The sequence below is a fragment of the Aedes albopictus genome, chromosome 3 (assembly GCF_035046485.1).
Source record: "Aedes albopictus strain Foshan chromosome 3, AalbF5, whole genome shotgun sequence".
Taxonomy (NCBI): domain Eukaryota; kingdom Metazoa; phylum Arthropoda; class Insecta; order Diptera; family Culicidae; genus Aedes; species Aedes albopictus.
Window position 1 is genome coordinate 445207347 of NC_085138.1, and position 20232 is coordinate 445227578.

Below are 20232 nucleotides of genomic sequence, written 5' to 3' on the forward strand. Positions count from 1 at the left end.
TATCGACACAGACAAACAGCCGTAACACTTACGAAATTTCCATCGACCACGCTTTTAAAGATCATTTTAAATTTTCATAGTTGTGGCTTTCACAACCAGAGGCGCGCACATCATTTTTCTATGCGTTTAACGCTTCACACTAGCGCCTTCTGTTGACGATATTGCACAACGCAGTGTTTCGTGTAACATTTCCACCATGTGATGATAGTATAAAGTGGGCGATGGATTTTCAGGAAAATTGGTTACGTCTGTTTGTCTGTGGTATCAAGAAGGAGCGAGCGTTTGCGTCGTCTCTGATAACCGAGGACGAAGAGAGCAGCTACCGAAAGCTTATCGATTAGAAGAAAGACAAGCGTCTGGGGTTTGACCGACTAGTACATTGGCAACCTGACGGAGATGATCAAGTCAGTACAAAGTGAACCAGAAAAAGAAAAAAAAAAAGCGACGAGGAACAGTGGAAACGCAGAGAAGCGCATGGTACTGTAGAGCGGCGACATTCAAGATACGGACTGTGAGGCGCACGATTATCGCGTCCACGGTGGTTATAACGGTTTCCAGCAAGACGATCACCGGCGATGATGCTCCGTTTTTGCGCGATTTGTACAATTGCTTGCAGATCCACTCCGAATGGGAGTATACCATTGTGGATAACGAGGATTCGGATGAGATCAAGAAGGTCTTCCAGAGAGCCAAGGTCGAACATGATGAGTACAAGACCGAGGAACAGGCCTACTATAGCATTGCGCAAACAGTTCACAAGTAGGTCACCGAGCAAGTCTCGACTCTGATGAACGGTACACTAAAGGAATACCAGATCAATGATCTGAAATGGTTGATCTCGTTCAACAACAATCTGAACGTAATCCTGGCCGACAAGATGGGTCTAGGTAAGATCATTCAAACCATCGCTCTTGTGACCTATTTGATGGAGAGAAATTGGATGTTGGAATTTGAGAAGTGGGCTCCGGCTCGGAGTGGTGACCTACAAGGGATGTTCAGCAGTCTGTCCAAAATCAGATGAAGGCCACTAAGTCCAATGTTTTGCTGATCACATACGAATACGTCATCATGAATAAGGCCGAGATCTCCTGGAAGTAAATAATCATCGACAAAGGTCACCGTATGAAGAACTATCACTGTAAGCTGGCTCAAGTCTTGAACATCCATTACCCCACATCGATTGCTATTGACCGGAGCTCTTCAGAACAAACTTCCAGAATTATAGGCTCATCTTAACTTCATCTTACCGTCTAACTTAAAACCGTATCGATCTTTGAGCAGTGGTTCAATGCACCGTTTGCCGCCACTGGTGAAACGGACAAATTGAACGAGGAAAAAATCATTCTGATCATCCGTCGTCTGCACAAGGTGCTACGTCCTTTACTGTTTTCCCATCTAAAGAAGATGTCGCATGCTACCGGACAAGGCATGTCCTGCAAAGTAGGGGTATTGTGCTCATGGATGGCTCCGAGAAAGGCAACAAGAGCAAGGAAGCAGCCAAGGCTCTGATGAATACGATCGTCCAACTGCGAAAGCTGTGCAACCACCCATTCATGTTTCAGTACTACGACCACATTGTTCGAAGGTTATGGCACGATTTCCGGTCCGGGTTTGTAACAAGCTTCCGGCGAGTTCGAACTGGTGGATAGATCTGCTCAAGCTGAAGGTCTCCGGACATCGCGTGTGGCTGTTCTGTTAGATGACCCAGAAGATCATCGAAGATGATCTTAGGTTGAACGTCTCAGGGTTGAAGTTGCTACATCCTGCTCTTACTCATTTGATGATGAGCAATTTCGAGCAAGTTCAACCAACGTCATTGCACAGGACTTTTCTGTTGTGGTGTGGTCGGATTCCTTCGGTTGGACGATACCACCAATGCGGAGGAGCTGAAGAAGTTTAACAGTAAGGCCTAAAGTACACAGGGTCAAAAATTTGACAAGGAAAGAACTCAAGAAACAACATCAGTTTGACATTCGATTGAAATTCGATCGAGTCAAACAAGGTTTATGAGCCTTGGTTGCCTTTTGGACAAATATTTGACCCTGTGTACTGGGATATTCCTGGTGGTTTGGGTCTGCAGACGGCCGATACGGTCGTCATTTCCGAAATAAACGTGGGAGAGGAAAATGAAGTGCTGGATGATCAGATGATCAATCTGATGATTTTCTGCAACGATGACGAGTTGGAACTGTTCTAGAGATGGACGCCGAACGAAAGGCAGAAGAGGTCAAGCCGCGCTTGGTCGAGGAATCGGAATTGCCCGATTGGTAGGTCAAAGAAGAGGAGGAAGTCGATCGGTGAGAGTGCGAAGAGGATTGAACAGCACTATCTATATATATATAAAAATGCAGTGGCATACGTGGGACCGCGCATAACTTGCGAATGGAAGGTCCGATTTTGGTTTTGTTCTGTTAGTTTTCACCCAAGGAAGGTTTATGAGACCAAAATCAATGAAAAATTGAGAGTTTTCGAAAATTGATTTTCCATATCTTTTTTACCGGGGACTTGGGTTTGGCTAGAAACTTGAAACGTCAAAAAACGCAGTAGGCAAGACAAAGTTTGCCGGGTACAGCTAGTTTATTATAAACTAGCTGTCCCGGCAAACGTCGTACTGCCTTCCTATTGTGTTTTTTGACATTCACGCTATTTTTTTCTCGCTCATCGACTGTGTTGACAACGCACAGAGCGCTGCAACACATGCACAAATCACAAAATGCGCGTCACACACATTCCATCCCAAGTAACATTTTAAGTTTTGTTCGGCTCTACAAGAGATCCTCATGACTAATTTTATAAAACTTGCAATAAAACTGATTTATACATCAAAACCTCTTGATAACCTCTTTAAGAACATCTTCCGGCTAAGTGGACCACTCTCGGAGAGGTTTCGCAAACCGTATTAAGAGTAACAATAAAACCGTTTTAAAGCCTAGTAGAAAAATTTCCCGTTCTCGATTGTTGTTGTTTTTTTTTTTCAACAAAAACTATGACAGCTCAAGATGCAGAGAAGCTTCTTTGATGGCACGTAAAGTTCAGGACGATACATCATTCTTAAGTAGGAGCGGTAATTTCAAAGTAATATTTTAGTTGTTATTGTGTTGGTAGGCTTATGCGCATTCAATTTTACCGTGAATATTGAGGTTGCAGAATCATAAAATTAATGCGGTTCAAAAATAGTGAATATTATCATCTTGGAAATAAATAAATCAATTTGTTTATTTAGTAAAACTATCTCGAATCACAAGAAAATGTTGGGTTTCCATTCGGACACCCCTCGTAATCGAGGCAACTTTTATGTAACGAGATTGACCATGATCGTTTATGCGATGTCAGTGTTATTGTTTATATTGTTTAAGTTGTATGTAAATAAAGAATATATCATTCGTTCGTGTACAGTGCAACCGCACAGTTGTTTAGATTCATTCTTGTCCGCTGATTCCTCTCTCGGTCCGCTGTTGTGTCGCGTCCACCGCGTAGTGCTTTCAACAGGCTATGGGTCCAGGTATGGACGAGAGGGTGAAAATCGCCGCGTTTGATGGTACCGGCTTCCACAACTGGAAGTTCCGGATGGAGACCATCCTCGACACGTTCGATCTGCTGGATTGCGTCCAACGGGAGATTGCTGAGATCGACGAGCTGCGAGCGATGGCTACCGATAACGCGGATGTGAAATCAGGGAAGAAAATCAAAATGGTAGAACGAAGATCCGCGGAGAAAAAGTGCAAGGCAATAATCATTTCGGCCATAGCGGATAGTCAACTCGAACTGGTGAAAGATTGTGCGACCCCGAAGCGGATTTGGGATACGCTGAAGACGGTGTTTGAGCGTCGAGGTGTTGCCGGGCAATTGTTCGTGAGAAAGCAGCTCCTCACATTGAAATATGTGGAGGGAGGTGGTGTTAGTTTTCCGGAGCACTTACTACAGTTCGATCGTTTAATTCGTGAATTGAAAGAAAGTGGAGCAACTGTAGAAGATTCCGATGCAGTTTGTCATTTACTGTTGACATTGCCTTCGTCATTTGACTCGGTGGTTACGGCAATTGAGACGATTCCCGCCGGTGTAACTATGGCTTTTGTGAAGAAGCGATTACTCGACGTCGACATGAAGCAGAATATGTTGACCCGCGACGATGACAATGTGGGTGTTGCGATGGCGAGTAGGCATGTTTGGGGCAAGATAACGTGTTTTCGATGCGGAAGAGTTGGACATAAACAGGCCGACTGCCGGGTGTCAGTGGTTCCCAAACCGAGTGGCAGTGGCAAAGTGAAAGATTTGAATCGAAAAACAGACGTAGTGATTGAAGAAGATTGTTTGTCGGATGGAGCAGACGTCTGCTTTGTGGCATCGAAAGAAGCAGAACTTGAGAAGATGCAGTGGTTCCTGGATTCTGGAGCGACGGATCACATGATAAAAGACTCCAGATATTTCAGTGAGATGAGGCGTCTGGAGAAACCCGTGGAAGTGGTCGTGGCCAACGGTGCTAAGTTGAAAGCGGAGTACTGTGGCGACGTAGTTCTGTACGCAGTCCTGGGTAATAAGAAGAAGAAGTGCATTGCGAAAAATGTGTTGTATTTGCCCGGACTTAGTTGCAATCTGTTCTCGGTGAATCGAGCTACGAGATCAGGTCTGCAGGTTAGATTCGTCGGGAGTAGAGCAGAAATTGTAGAAAATGAGGCTGTGATCGCTGTCGCACCGTACACTGGTAGACTGTATGGATTAAATGCTTTGTGTGAGTGTAAGCACCGCGATGGGGGAGCTCGATTTACAAAACGACGATGAGTTAATTTCTTTTTTTTAAGATTTGACAAATGTTAGGAAGTGTTTTGTGAAAGACGCCAGTTTCAATAGGAGGTACAAGAGAGAACAAGCTGCGTGTGTAGGCATCATGACCGATAGTTGAATTTTGTTGTTTGTTGCACTGTAGGAAATATGTTTTGGAAGCGTGAATTCTTTTCAGACTGAACCAAGAAATTGTAATGACTGGAAATTATTTTGTTAATTGTTGTGTTGGAAAAATGACAGTAATGTTTTGAAGATAAACAAAACTTGCAAGGACAAGTTGTCGATGAGAGAATATGATAAACTGTTTGAAGATAGTTCTGTGATAAAAAAAATGTAGATTCTCGGGTTGTCGACTTGAGGGGGAGTGTTGGGTTTCCATTCGGACACCCCTCGTAATCGAGGCAACTTTTATGTAATGAGATTGACCATGATCGTTTATGCGATGTCAGTGTTATTGTTTATATTGTTTAAGTTGTATGTAAATAAAGAATATATCATTCGTTCGTGTACAGTGCAACCGCACAGTTGTTTAGATTCATTCTTGTCCGCTGATTCCTCTCTCGGTCCGCTGTTGTGTCGCGTCCACCGCGTAGTGCTTTCAACAGAAAACTCAGCAGAAAGAGTTTATTTATGTGAGCATGTTATGGAAATGGTGGCAAACTATCAATTCATTGGTAATTTGGGCAAAATTAACTATTTTCCATTCACGTTAGCTAATTCTTAATATGGCGACAACCATAACCAGCGAAAATAAAACGAAAGCAAGTTTACTTTTATGATGACCGCAATAAACCTAGAAATGTCGTAGTTCTGCTTTTCCACCAACAGATGTCGTTACTAATCGAACGGATCGCCATCTGTTGAGAGTTTTAACAGTTTTATTGTGGTAATAATGATTGCCAGAAAGTTTACAAATCGGAAAGTTTTGTTTACTCTTAAAATCTGTTTTTATGGATATCTTCAAGTTTACTATAAAACATTTTATAAATAGTTTTCATGAAAGCAGTCATAAAACGGAGAGTTTTAATTATTGCTGTTATAAAACCCTAATAAAAATCAAACAAAACCAATCTGCAATGAAATTGTTACTTGGGATGTGTTCCCGGCCTCATACCTAATATGGGAGCGGATTCCATATTCCAGGCGTTCCACAGAATGTGTGTTTTCCACACATGGTGAAACCTTCACCCCCCCAACACAGGAATGAGTAAGGCCCATGCAACACACAAAATGTGCGGCATGTAAAGAGGGTCGATTTGAGAGCAACCAACACAGCCGCTGTGTCGGTGTGAGTTAGCGTGTTCAGCCCCATAGGGATGTCCCCCGCAGATTCACTTTGCAGTGGAGAAAAGTTAAGAACCTTCCACGGTCCGAGAAACTCTCGCATATAAAATTTCAAGCCAATCGGTTCAGTAGTTTCCGAATCCATAAGGGTCAGACAGACAGAAATTCATTTTAACAATAACTAACTCGTCTTTCATGGAAAAAAGTTTGCATTATGAACCACCAATATTTTATGACGACTTTTTGAAAAGTTCGCAAACTTAGGCATTCATTTGGCAAAATAGTCCTTTGGCATAATGATCGGTTGACATAACGATAAGTAAAGTAACATAACCATTTTTGAGAGTTTTTTTTTTCCCAAATATCTCTGTTATTTTCAAAACTTTCAAACCTTCCTGCTTTCCATTCAGAATAATGCCAAATGACCATTATGCCAAATGGCTTTATGCCAAACGGGGAAGACCCATATTTCATTGAATGTTCACCTACCATGGAATCTTGTTGGCTAGAAAGTAACTTTACTCCATCCAGCGCCAAAGCACCATCTTCGTCGGTCTTGGGCGATGTTCCTTCAGTTTCTCCGAGGTTGGAGGGTTGCCAAGATTTCTTCAACTACGTGCAGCCAGTGCATTCGCGGCCGTCTATGAAATCGCCGACTTCTACCTGGTTCCCTGTTAAATATTCTGCTTTCCGACATTCTTACTATGTGTTCAGCCCACTGAAGTCTGTCGTTTGAGCACTTTGCGTTCAAGCTCTGAGAGTCTACTGTCTCGCCTCGTACTGTAAGCGTTTGCGTTTGCAAGTTACGACGCCTAAGCTAGTTATACAATCCGTAAAAGGTCCTCTTCGCAGCTGCAGTATGGTGAATCTTCAAGTTATGCTACCGTAATTTGTCTAGGATCATCCACACACATTTGATCCAACCTAGCATTTGTCAACGAAGGACTCCTCAAGAGGTCGCAGTCTACTGAGCAGGTTAAGCGGCAAAATACTGTACTGTAGACCGAATTTGAAAAGGTAACCCCTCTGTAATTAGCGCTATGTTAATCCTGCTAATGAATGCACCCTAATTTATACCTTATAGTTTTTCGGCTACGAAGTCTTTATTGAACTAACGACGTTCTACATTTTCCCAACGTTTCGTCACTTGGTGTATGTTTTCCTCAGGGGGCACTAAAATAGAAACAAAATTGCCTTTGCCAGTACAAGTTCTTGTAATTGCTCAGTCCACACCCAGGCCGGGTGTCAGCCCATCTGCTTGTAGGCAGATGTGGACCTACTAAGCCTCCCCCGTTAACATGTCCTACACCGAATTAGCACACCGGGATCTTCCACAGGCAGGCGCTGGCGTTACCAGTCCCAACAAGTGTCAGATACATTAAATAGATGGGGTAGAGGATATAGGAAGATGTGACCATTTTCATCCTTTTCATCGCCTTTCTAGTGTTTGTTAGGGCCATCTCGCGTTTTTTCATCATGTCCTCTTTGCCGGTTGGCGACGTTCGGGATGTAAGTAGAAAAGCATGCATTTAATATGATTAGTACGACAGTAATTGTGATTGCTCAGTACTTCCAGTCCATTTGTCCGCAGTATCAGGCATCCCGTTTTAACAAGTCCTGCACAGAATTAGAAACCCGGATCTCCCACAGACAGTCCTAACTAGTGTCAGATAAGTTCAATTGAGGATAGGAAGCGGAAAAAAGAAGACAGTAGAGAAGGTTTGGTACATTGGTAGCTGTGTTCATGTGATGTTTGTCTGACATTGAAAACTATTTTCCGTCAGTGTTTAACTCTCTACCCCAAATTAATTACCGGAAAAAATATCTGATCAGATGTAGTTTGGCAATTCTATGTCCATACATCTTTTATCAAGAAGGAATAATGTGGTTTACTGTTATAAAATAATTCAGTTAAAGGGCAGCTAATGCATTGTAATCCAGAATAAACCTACAGAAAATGTCCCAATAAAAAGTTAACACTTGTTCAACTAACTGCACTAACTAAAAAGTGTTATTATATTTTACCGATGATTTCATCCTAATCTTGACCCTAGCATAGTTATGCGCTTAGTGTAAGTGGACGCCGCTTATGATTTTGGTTGGACAATGACCAAAAATAGTGTTGTTTCGACAATAGTCACATACTATGCCCTACGACATTGACGATTCTATTGTCTATGGCTCACCTATTTAGCGCCACCCAGCAGGGACTTGGTCTGGTACCCAATTCAGTATATCCGCTCCACGTAATGTACCGTACCTCTTTCGATTTGTGATATAGGGTATGTGTACCGTTCCTTGGCCTAATATGCCAGCCGCCTCGACAATTTTGACCATAACTCGTGAAATAATAGCAGTATAAATTATGTGTTCACTCTATCACGCACTCTAGGCAGTGCATGCTTCTGCAATTGGAAGTAAACTAGCGTAAATATTCAAGAATTTACTTTATTACGTTGAAAAGATTCGATGCGACGGTATGCAACGTTGGTCTACGGTACGAAAATTGGCCTATTAGTGGATACAACGTTGGCCTATTAGTTTCCAAACGCTAGAACCACATATTCTATAATTTTTTAATATTTCTGCTGAAGTATTATCACTGTTTGTTCACCAATCTTGCTTTCAAATTACATTTTCGGAGCCAAATTTTCACATAACTATAAATAAATCACTTAAACTAAAGTTCTTTCTTTATTTAGTAACAATAACAATGCAACCACATTATTGTGTTATATTTTTACAGTCACCGCACACAAAATCTTTCTTCCCGTTCGTTCTTTCTGGTTTATTCGCAAGGAATGTGGTTGACGTCACTTTTTCGGTATTGTTGACGTCATTTTATTGGTGGGCCAAGATTTGGGTACATGGTGAAAAAAATGTCCTCAATATTCGGCCCACATTTAATTTGTAAAATAGTAATTTTTCGTTGAAAACAAATATAGAAGATCAAAATAGCGTCTTTGACCATCGCATAAAATGTTCAGTTATCGAAAAGTCAATTCGAAATGTTCCAGAATCAGGCCATTTATGATCATGTGTATAGACTACCCACTAAGCCGAAGAATCATGGCGTCTACAAAAGCTAAACAAAATGACATTTTCATTCAATTTTAATGCTCCAAAATGCTAAAATTGAAACCAAATGTTACAGTTGTTTGGCGCATGGCTTTTCTGATCTTCAGTTATGCGTGTTTGTTTGAGTTTTTGGTTAACGTTAAGATAGGCCGAATGAGAGGACTATGCCAACGAAGCATCCCGATACCCTATTACGCGGAACATTACTCTCTTCATTCGGATAGCGGCTATGTAACCCATTGGATTAAAAACCTCCATCCAACATGAAGCGATTAATCGGAGACTGAAGACTCTATACCAAATTTGGCTGAGAGACAGGTAATCAGTGAGGTCAGTTTTTCTCGTTTGTCAGAGACGATTGATACGTATTAAGACAAACTTTCCACTGCATCTGCCAGCAATAATCGGTGATCGATCAACATTCCGAGTATCTACCCCAATTTACACAAGAATGCCAAGGATCACCGCTCATGCTTTACAATACAGTTGGAAAAACTAGAGCAACACCTGGCCACAATGATGCATAAAGCACTAAAGCGGACCGGAAGTGTCGGTGAGCCAGCCCCACCAAAATTGCCTTTGCCAGTACAAGTTCTTCTATAAAAAAGTGAAATATTTAAAGTGTAAGATTTTAAAAAGTAAATGCACAATAACTATTGTATAACATAACATACTTAAACTTACAACATGTACCAAAAATAGCCAACCCGAAAGTTATAGTTCTTCAAAACATGAGACAAATAACGACACAAGTATTGTAAGTCACACAAACTAGACATTCTTAAACATAATTCAAATAACTTTTTAATTTAATTTTAGTACCCCATGAGAAAGACACAAAGTGACGAAACATTAAGAGAATATAGAACTTCGTTAGTGCAATAAATACTGCCCCTTCCACCTGGCTGCAGCTGTTGTTTTGTCTGTCCGCACATTTTCTTTCCGAGTTTTGCACATAGCGGGCACTTCCTCAGTTTTGTACCGTGCGCTATTGACAGTTGCATAAAACCTCCACATGTCGTTCCTATCCATGCTTTCTCAGTAAAATAGAAGCCCTACACGAGGCATCAATTTCATACATGTTAATTCTTTTTATTTTCAGGTATTGTAGTTTTCATATACCTACTTAAAAATTGAATTGTCTTCTGCAAACGTTGTTGCAAGAGGTTCGTACGCTACACATCTTCCAACGGCTCTGTTTTAATAGTTGTCGTTTCTCCTTTGTGAACCGTGTTCAAATGCTTTACGAGTCTGTATTGAAAGTGGAATGCTTTAACACACAGGGGACACTGGATACTTGGAGCCGTGTGGACCGTTGCCTACAAAGAACACCATCGGATTGCTATTGCTAGATATGTGCACGGAAAGATTGAAAAAACTGGTAACTCACCTCGTGATATTTTAGCATACTTCTCGAGCCGAAAACGGTGGAGCATGATTGGCAGGGGTGTACCTCTTGTTTCTGTAATAATAAATATGTTTATGAAACTAAGAGAAGAAACTTGAATTCGCATAAAAGTTCGGTTAAGGTTAAAGCTTGAGAAATTGAGTTCATGAATAAATTATTTATACACCATCTTACCTTCGTAATCCGTAGCTCCACTTGAATTGGGGTATTGAATTTTACATCACTATGGCACACTAAATGTTTTACCAGCTGAGATTGGAAGTGAAATGCTTTTTCACACCTAGGACATTTTATTCCTGGTGCCACGTGTGCCGTTGCCTGCAAAGAAAATGAACGATATTAACGGTTACATCCATCCCACTCTTGTAGAAATGCCATTTTCTTACCATATGAAATCTTTTGGCATTTGAGGAAATGAATTCAGCTTTACAAACAGGGCAAGGCGTGATGACACCTTTTTGGGACTTCTCTTTCTTTATTTGTATGTTCTGCAACAGAGGAAACAATTACACCGATTTAGGGATCTGTGTTAAACTGTGATTTTGGATTCGTGTCCATTATAGATTATTGAAAGAGCTCACCTGAGGATCTTTAGGAGTTAAATCCTCCGGAGTGCGGTTGTTCAGTTCTGTTTTATGTACGCGAATATGTGCCAACAGTCTTGATCTGAAGTGGAACCACTTATCACAGTTTGGACACTTGAAGCGAGGTTTCGTATGAACCGTTAGCTATGAAAATATACCAAGATATAAAATTATATATCATAAATATGGAGGCATTTACTCACCCTATGCACTCTGAATGCATGAGCAGAATTTAATGTAACATCGCAAATCTCGCACGTCAAATTCGATGGTACCATGTCCTTTGGATCTTTCTGCAATGGATTAAAGTGGCGAATGAATTGATTGTCAAGAAGAGAAAACCTTCTTTGGAACTTTAAGGGTGTAAGAAAAGAACGATACAACAAATATTCCGAGTCTTCTGTATCTATAAGACCATATAAATACATATATCATATTGAAGTTTTCCAATTAGTTTCAGCTGATACCGGTTCGAATAATGACCTGTAACCCTGTAAGCAGGACTGTTGTCGCACATAAGAGCATCTGTAAGTTTGGATCACTATCGAGAGGGGTTACTTCTTGTGGAACAGAGAATCGAGAATTCTAACTTTGAACAGAATTGACGTTTCTTACTGCGCGCGCGTACACTCAGCCAAATAAACTTACGATTTCCATAAGGCCCAAGTTAAGAAACGACCTTTAAACGATTCATCATGATTCGAATGAATTTCATAAGGTCGCTCTATGACGTAGAATTGTCTCACAGCTTGGCTTTTATATATGTTTAGAAACATGGTATTCTCAAGCGTCGGTAGCCGTGTGGATAAAACACAAGCTCAGTGATCCCGACGATCATGGATCAAATCCAGTCTGCAACATTTTAAGATTTTTTTTTGTTCTTTTCATATGTCTAGCTTATAAAATTTGTCATAACAAGAATTTTGTCATAGGTAGTTATAGCAAAAATTCTTAAGGTATTTCTATGAATTTCGTTAGTTTTTTTTTTTGCTAAGTGTTTGACTGTGTGTAACTTGTAGTACAAATATCAAGGACTATTATCTGGTATTATCCATGGTATTATCTTCTATGGCAGTTTTATAGGCTTCCTCATGACGATAATTTTTAATAGAACAAACATTGAAGTAATATGACGAAAGGAATACAGAATACAATACAAAATACATGCTGTAATGTACATTCAAATACATAGAAACAGATTCAAGCGCCAAATCAGTACAACTGCGATTATGACGATAATTGATATGGAGTTGCTACCAAACATCTACAGTCAGACTCTCATATTCCGATTAATGCGTGAACAAGGCCAGTCACCTTGAAGTAGGTGAACAAGTAAAGTGTTGGAACCTAGTATTAACGGCACTTTTGGAGGATTTGTTAGGTGAAGAACATAATTGCCGATTGATATTCGACGAAATCGATTTGAAGGCTTCCCACGAATCCATGATTCCCGTACAAGATTAGTTCAGTGAAACATAATTAAACATAACAAGACGGAACGTGTCCCCTTACAAATTAATTTTGGAATTGCAACGACATTGAATCGAACACTTCTCTTCGGAAACGCTATGTTAACCCAGAAACAATCTTTGAGTGAATGTATAGACAATATCAATATGCTATTTACCTTCGGTATGACTCTATCATGACCGCGCAGGTGAATCCTCAGTTTCGACACGAAGAAGAATGCTCTGGGACACTTTGTGCATTTAAAACGAGCTTCACGATGCGCCGTTAACTGTAAAAAAAAGTTGATATTTTTACTATTTACCATGGTTGACATTAACAACATTACTGCACTGCTTACCGTGTGATACCTCAACCTGGCACCAGTAGGAAACTCAACATTGCAAATCTTACAAGTTTGTGGCATTTCGCATTTGAATTTTTTCGGTTCCTTAAATTAAAAATGTATTTAAAATCAGCGAATCAATAGCTCAAATTAAGAATAAATGAACATATTTCTGCTGTAGGATAAAATACTTTCTAAATCACTAAGCGATACTCACAACGTTTTTCGTCAAACTTTCGCCATGAACGCGCATGTGCTCCAACAGTCTGGATTTAAAATGGAATGTTTTCTCACATTTGGAACATTTCAGTTCCGGCTCTCGGTGCACTGTCAACTGTAGAAACAAAAAAAAAGTTATCAATTGTAGCACATGCAAGAAAAAAGCCACTTACAACATGATATTCCAAACCAGTTCTGGTGTGAAATGTAGATGTACACATTGTGCAGGGAATCGGTCGTTCGTGATGCTTGCCAACTTGTTTCCGCGAAATTTTCTTCTACAACGATTATAGCGACTTTACAACTACACGTACGGGAAAAACAAGTGCTACAGAAATAACTGAAATAATACAAACCAAGTCGATTTTTGTTCTCCAATGCCTTGTGGTAATCTTCGATTCCTTATTTACTATTGGTGGCCTTTGTGGCTTGTCTACAACAACCTGAACTCTATCGTGGTTGCGCAAATGTTTCTCCAGCCTGGACTGATAGTGGAAAGCTCTATCACACTTGGGACACTTTATGTGTGGTTCCGTATGAGCTGTTGCCTGAGAAAAAAAAAAACAGAATGCATATTACCATAAATAAGAGTTGGACATTAAATGTAAAACTGTTCATGGAGAAATTGTAATTTGGGAATAGCTTCTTGATGTGAAGTTCAGATAATCTGTCTATAACTACTAAAGAAATACACTAGAACTCCAATAGCGCTGTAGTCACTTTATGTAAATATTTATATTCATATTTTAAATCGATTGTTCATTATGTTCATCTTGTAGAGGATTTTTCGTTTTGAAAAAAAAAAAAACAAATTTCATTTGACACTTCTAGTACCACTAGTGACGCTGTAAGGATGTGATAAACTAGATGTTATTCACACGAACAGTCACGACATTGGACTGACGCAACAGGTAGGATAATTCCCTCTCCTCTTCTCTTCTTGGCGTAACGTCCTCACTGGGACAAAGCCTGCTTCTCAGCTTAGTGTTCTATGAGCACTTCCACAGTTATTAACTGAGAGCTTCCTCTGCCAATGACCATTTTGCATGTGTATATCGTGTGGCAGGCACGAAGATACTCTATGCCCAAGGAAGTCAAGGAAATTTACTTTACGAAAAGATCCTGGACCGACCGGGAATCGAACCCGTCACCCTCAGCATGGTCATGCTGAATACCCGTGCGTTTACCGCCTCGGCTATATGGGCCCTCAGGTAGGATAATTACGGTAGGCAAAATTGTGTTTCTTTGCGTTTCATAGAGCGAGCAATGGCGCTTAAGCCTAGGCTTGTTAGCCAGGACACATGGTCAAAATGCCTGTGCCCCATCCCGGAAGCGAAAAGGCCCATGGAGTGACAAAATCTTTATGCTACGTCACTCCCAACGTTGGTTATATACTAAAACACTTAGGGGCGATTTCTTCACCCTGGCTAAAGCGTTAAGCCAGGTTTAACTGTATGGGTAAGCCTGGCTTACCGGTTAAGCCGAGGTGAAGAAATCGGCCCTTACATAGACCTGTGCGCCGCCGCGCCACGCCGCCGCCGCCGATACTTTTTGTCCCACGCCGACGCCGACCGAGGTATCGGCGGCGCGCCATACGCCGGTGTTTGTCACGCCGCCGATTTTAATTTTTCGCGCCGTTGATCAGTGCGCGAACAAAATTAAGTTTATATAAAGTTAAGATAAAAAAATTCTCACGATCACTATCATAAAATTTTGACTGACACTATCATAAAACAATTCTGTAGAAGACTTATTAAGAACTTCTGAAGAAATTCAAATGGAATTTCAGAGTGTGCATTCAAATACGAATTCAATGATTTTTTTCTAATTTTTCATTAGATGTCATTCATTGTTTATCATTTATGTCTCTCCAGCAGTTTTTCCAGAGATTGTTCTGGGAGGATTCAGTGATGCCTCCAGTATTGTTTTGTTTTTTTTTTCAGAAGATCAGAAGGATTCAGAAGGAGTACCGTCAGGGAAAACTCCAGGAATTCCTTTAGGAATTCTTTCTGGAGGATTCAGGGATTCCTTCTAGAGATACATCAGAGATGCATCCAGAAGATCCTCAGGGTCTGAGAGTTTTGTTAGGGATTCCTTCTGAAGTTCCTTCCGGAATTCCTACAAAATTTTCTTTAGAAACTAGTCTAGGAGTTCCCTCAGAGATTCCGCCAGGACATCCTTCACAAATTCCTCTAGAATTCCAACAAGGGATTTCGCCTGACGTTTTGTAGGGATCGCCCAAGAAGATCATTCAGGGATCACTCCGGGAGTTTCATCAAGGCTTCCTACAGGAATTCCTTCTAGTATCCCTCCTGAAATTCCTTCAGGGAATCCTCTTGGAATTACTTCAGGATGCCTCATGAAAATTTATCAGAGATTTTTTCAGGAGTTCTTTCCAGGATTGCTCCAGAAGCTCCTTCGATGATCTCTCCAGGAGTTTGTTAAGGGATATTAATAGCTTCAAGAGGGATGCCTCCAGGTGTTCAATAGTAATTCCTTCAGCAATTTATTTAAACAGGAGTTCGCTCAGCTATCCTTCTAGAGGTACCTTCAGAGCTTCTTTCAGGAGGATTGATAAATGCCTCCTGGAGATCCATCGAGAATTCCGTAAGAAGTTTCTTCAGGAATTCCTGCAGGAAGTCTTGAGAAATTAGTCTAGGGGTTCCTTCAGAGATTCCTCCAGGAGTTTCAGGGATTCTTGCAGATGTTTATTCAGAGATTCCTCCTGAATGTCTTCAGGGATTCCTACAGAAGTTCCTTCAAATCTCTCCAGGAGTTCCTTCAGAGAATATTAAAGGAGGATCCAAGGTTACCTGCAGGAGAATTCAAGGATTCCCCCCAGAAGTTTATTCAGAGATACCTATATAAGAGTTCCTTCTAAGATTCCTTTAGGATATCCTTAGGGGATTCCTCGAGAAGTTTCTTTAGGGATTCTTCCAGCAGTTCTTCCAGGGATCGCTGCTTGGGTTCTTTCAGATTGTAGATTAAAATTGAGAATTTTTCAGGAGGTCTCACGGATGCCTCCATGAGTTACATCAGAGATCTTTCCAGAAGCTCATTCAAGAATTCCTACAGGAGTTCTTTCAGGGAATCTTGTAGGAGTTCCTTCAATAAATTCCTTAGGATTACTATCACGCATACTGTAAATTTCTGCACTACAGTTTCGGATCTATAATAAATGTACAGTAACTTATATATTTTCCATAGCATTTCAATCCGAGATGCTTCTTATTTCGGTGTGTCCAAGCACATCCGAGGCTATCAGTACACCACAAAGGCGGACGCATTTAACCACATCCGCTGGGTTTCTTTCTAGGGAATCGCAACAAGCACTATTTGATGTGGTTGTCGCAAGCCGTACGAACATGAATACACGTGAGTATCCTGCAGCTTCTCGTCAAATTAAAGAAATGAATTCCCTTACAATATCGACGGTAGTCCAAACGCGTCTAAAATTGCGCACACAAGTCCATGTATGCGGATTTATAAACATTGAGTAGCCCCTTCTCGAGCTTCGATCTGCATCTTCTGACGGTAATCCACATGCATAAGATGCTCTTTAATACGAGCACTCAATCAAAAGCACAATTACGTGCATAACGTCTGGTTTTTTTTTTTTTTAATTTACCAACGATACTTCGTACGGATCTTTACACTCCGATGTCGCTGTTCGTGTGTGCCTTTTTTTCTTTCGATGGAGCTCCAATCGCGCCGGATCCTCACACAAGCCCATGTGTGGCTCTTTTCATTTTCCCCCGGCGGAACTCCAATCGCGCCAGATCCTCACACAAGTCCACGTGTGGGTTTTCCATTTTCCCCCGGCGGAACTCCAATCGCGCCAGATCCTCACACAAGTCCATGTGTGGGTTTTTCCATTTTCCCCCGGCGGAAGTCCAATCGCGCCGGATCCTCACACAAGTCCATGTGTGGCTCTTTTCATTTTTTTCAATCAGCACTTATAACCTCTCTTGCTCTTCAGCGTCATTGCACAATCAAATAGCATTACTTTGCGAGTATGAAAAAAAAAATCACTTCCTCCAAATATGCTTACCATTTATCTTATATTGGAATATGTTTTCGGCCTTCACAATTTATTTGCTCTTAAAACTTTAAGCAGCAAACCTGGCAGGATCACCAATGTAAATTTCTGCACTACAGTTTCGGCCGATTGCCGCAAAATTGCCTCCAGCCTGTTTTGGATGACACGTGCTTACCGCCCGGTTGCTGCGATGCGAAAAGGGCGATCGTCGGCGGCGCGGTCTCTCCTGTCCGACCGGCTCGAGTCTTCGTGTCGCTGACGACCGACGACGTGCGCGTCGCGACGTCGCGAAGTCGCGATGTCTGATGGAGCGCGAATATTGTTGTCGCGGTTGGGCCGCGCTGTTCGATGATGCACGAATGCTGACGATTCGCATCTCTGCGCATAGGGTGCTAAACTGGTATGCCACACATACCTCCCGGATTTTCTTGAGGGATCTTTCATGAAGTTTCTACAAGAATTCCTCCATGATGTCCTTCTGGAATTCCTCCAGGAATTCTTCGAAAGATTCCGCTAAAAATCCTTTGAGATTCCGCCTGGAAATCCTGCGGACATTCCTACCAGAATTCCCCCTGGAGTTCCTGCAGCGATTCCTCCTGTAATTTCTTCGGGGGATTCCTCCTGGATTTCCTTCACGGGTTCCTTCGGTAATTCCTTCTGGAATATCTTCGGAGATTCCTCCTGTAAATCCATCGGGAATTTCTCCTGGAATTCTTTCGGGGATTTATCTCGGAATTTCCTTGGAGATTCTGCCTACATTTTCTTTAGGGGTTTCCTCCTAGACTTCCTTTGAGAATTCCCCCTGAAATGCGATGACTAATTCTCATCGAAGTCTTTCGGAAATTTCTCCTGGATTTCCTTCAGAAATTCCTCTTAGAATTCCTCCAGGAGTCATCCTGGAGTTCCTTCGATGATCTCTCCTAGAAGTTCTTCGGGGATTCATCCAGAAATCCGTTCGGGGATTCCTCCTTGAGTTCCTTTGGGGATTTCTCCTGGAATTTCTTCGGAGATTTCTCCTGGACTTACTATGGGGACTCCTTTTGAAAATACTTCGATTATTCCGCTTGGAAATAATTCGGAGATTCCTCCCAGAATTCCTTCAGGGGTTCCCTCTGGGATTTCTGCAGGGATTTCTACTGTAATTCCTTCAGAGGTTCCTCCTTGAATTCTTTCGGAGATTCCATGTGGAATTCCTTCGGCGATTCCTCCTAGAGTTTTTTCGGGGATTTCTCCTGGAATTCCTTCTGATATTCCGTGGGGGCTCCTCCTGGTATTCATACGGTAATTTCCTCTGGAATTTTCTCAGAGATTCCTCCTGGATTTCCTTCGAGTTTTCTCTAGGAATTCTTTTGTGATTCCTCTTCGAATATCTTCGGAGATTCCTCTTGGTATTACTCATGGAATTCCGCCTGGAATTTCTCATATAATTCTTTCAGGGTTTCCTCCTAGAATTCCTTCGAGGTTTTCTTCTGGAATTCCTTCAATGATTCCTTTTAGAACTCCTTCAAGAATTTCTTCTGAAAGTCTTTCGGGGATTTCTCTTGGAATTCCTTCGGTGATTAATCCTACAATTTCCTCAGGAGTTTCTCCTGGAACTTCTTCAGAGATTCCTTCTTGCTATTTTTCGTTAATTCCTCCTAGAAATCCTTTGTGGATTTTTTCTCGAGTTCCCATGGTAATTCCCGCTAGATTTGTTTTGGGGATTCCTGCTGGAATTGCTTACTGGATTATAGCTGGAATTGCTTTACAATTTGTGCTGCAGTTCTTTCGGGATTTTATTTTGTAATTCCTGTAAATATTCCTCCTAGAACTATTTCAGAAGTTTCTAATCGAATTCCTTCGGGGATTTCTCCTATAATTCCTTCGGGGATTCCTCTTAAAATTTAGCTAGTGATTCCACATGAAATTCCTTCGAGGATTTCTCCTGGAATTCCTACGCGAATTCCTCCTGAATATTTTACGATGGTTCCATCTAGATTTTTTTTTGACTTCTTCTCGAATTCCTTTTGCAAACTCTCTCTGGATTTCCTTCGGGATTCTTCCTTCTTGAATTCCTCCTGAAATTCTTTCGGTAATTTCTCTTGATATTCCGTCGTGGATTCCTCCTGGAATTCCTTCGAGATTTCCATATCAAATTTCTTCGGTTATTTCTCTAAGAATTCCTACGAAAATTCCTCCTGGAATTTAGGGATTATTCCTAGAGTTCCTTTGGGGATTCCTTCTTGAATTTCTTTGGAGATTTCTTCTGGATTTCCTATGGGGATCCGACTTGGAATTCCTTCGGGATTTCCTCTTGAAAAACCTTTGAGGATTCTGCTTGAAATTCCATGGGTAGTTCCCATTGGAATTCCTGCTGGAATTTTTCCTGTAATTTCTTCGAGATTCCTCCTAGACTTCCTTCGATGATTCCTCCTGGAATTTCTTCGACGATTCTTCCTGAAATTCCTTCGGAGATTCTTACTGGAATTCTTCTTCGGAGATTCCTCCTTGAATTTCTTCGAGGATTCATTCTGATATTTCGTCGGGGATCCCTCCTGGAATTCATTCGGGATTTTCTCTTGGAATACCTTTGGTAATTCCTCTTCATTTTTCTTCCGAGATTCCTCCTGGAATTCCTTCTGGGATTTCTCTTGCTATTTCATCGGAGATTCCTTCTGGAATTCGGTCTTGGAGTTCCTTTGGTGATTCCTCTACGAGTTATTTTGGAGATTCCTCCTGGAATTTCTTCGAAAATCCCTCATGGAATTCCTAAGGGTATTCCTGTTAGACTTCCTTCAGGGATTCTCCACAGAATTCCTTCAGGGATTCATGCTGGAATTCCTTCGAGGATTCCTCGTGGAATTCTTTCGGCAATTCCTCCTAGAATTCCATCGGGGAATCCTTCGAAATTCTTTTTGGGATTCCTGCTGTAATTCCTTTTGGATTAGTGCTTCAATACATTTGGAAAGTCCCTCCGGAATACCTTTGGAAAATCTTCTTGGATTTCCTTCTGAACTTCCTCGAAAATTCCAATCAGGGATTTCTTCAGAAGCCTCTGGAGAGATTT

At 41.3% G+C, this 20232-nt stretch overlaps 1 protein-coding gene and 1 pseudogene across 2 annotated transcripts in view; one reads left to right on the top strand and one right to left on the bottom strand.

Moving 5' to 3' along the window:
* The first annotated feature begins 787 nt into the window (after window positions 1-787).
* LOC134291080 (ATP-dependent helicase brm-like) lies at window positions 788-2197 on the top strand (annotated as a pseudogene).
* A 7802-nt stretch (window positions 2198-9999) lies between these two features.
* LOC109425925 (zinc finger protein 91) overlaps window positions 10000-20232 on the bottom strand; it is a 39230-nt gene continuing 28997 nt past the window's right edge. The window contains exons 22-33 of one of the 2 annotated variants that reach the window (XM_062856689.1): window positions 13504-13695; window positions 13321-13425; window positions 13146-13262; window positions 12944-13033; window positions 12764-12874; window positions 11340-11429; window positions 11134-11280; window positions 10939-11040; window positions 10727-10870; window positions 10535-10606; window positions 10271-10463; window positions 10000-10199 (exon numbers count right to left, since the gene is read on the bottom strand). In XM_062856689.1, coding sequence (XP_062712673.1) covers window positions 10320-10463; window positions 10535-10606; window positions 10727-10870; window positions 10939-11040; window positions 11134-11280; window positions 11340-11429; window positions 12764-12874; window positions 12944-13033; window positions 13146-13262; window positions 13321-13425; window positions 13504-13695 — 1314 coding nt within the window. In that variant the 3' untranslated portion in view covers window positions 10000-10199; window positions 10271-10319. The other variant, XM_029876054.2, reaches the window with a different exon arrangement.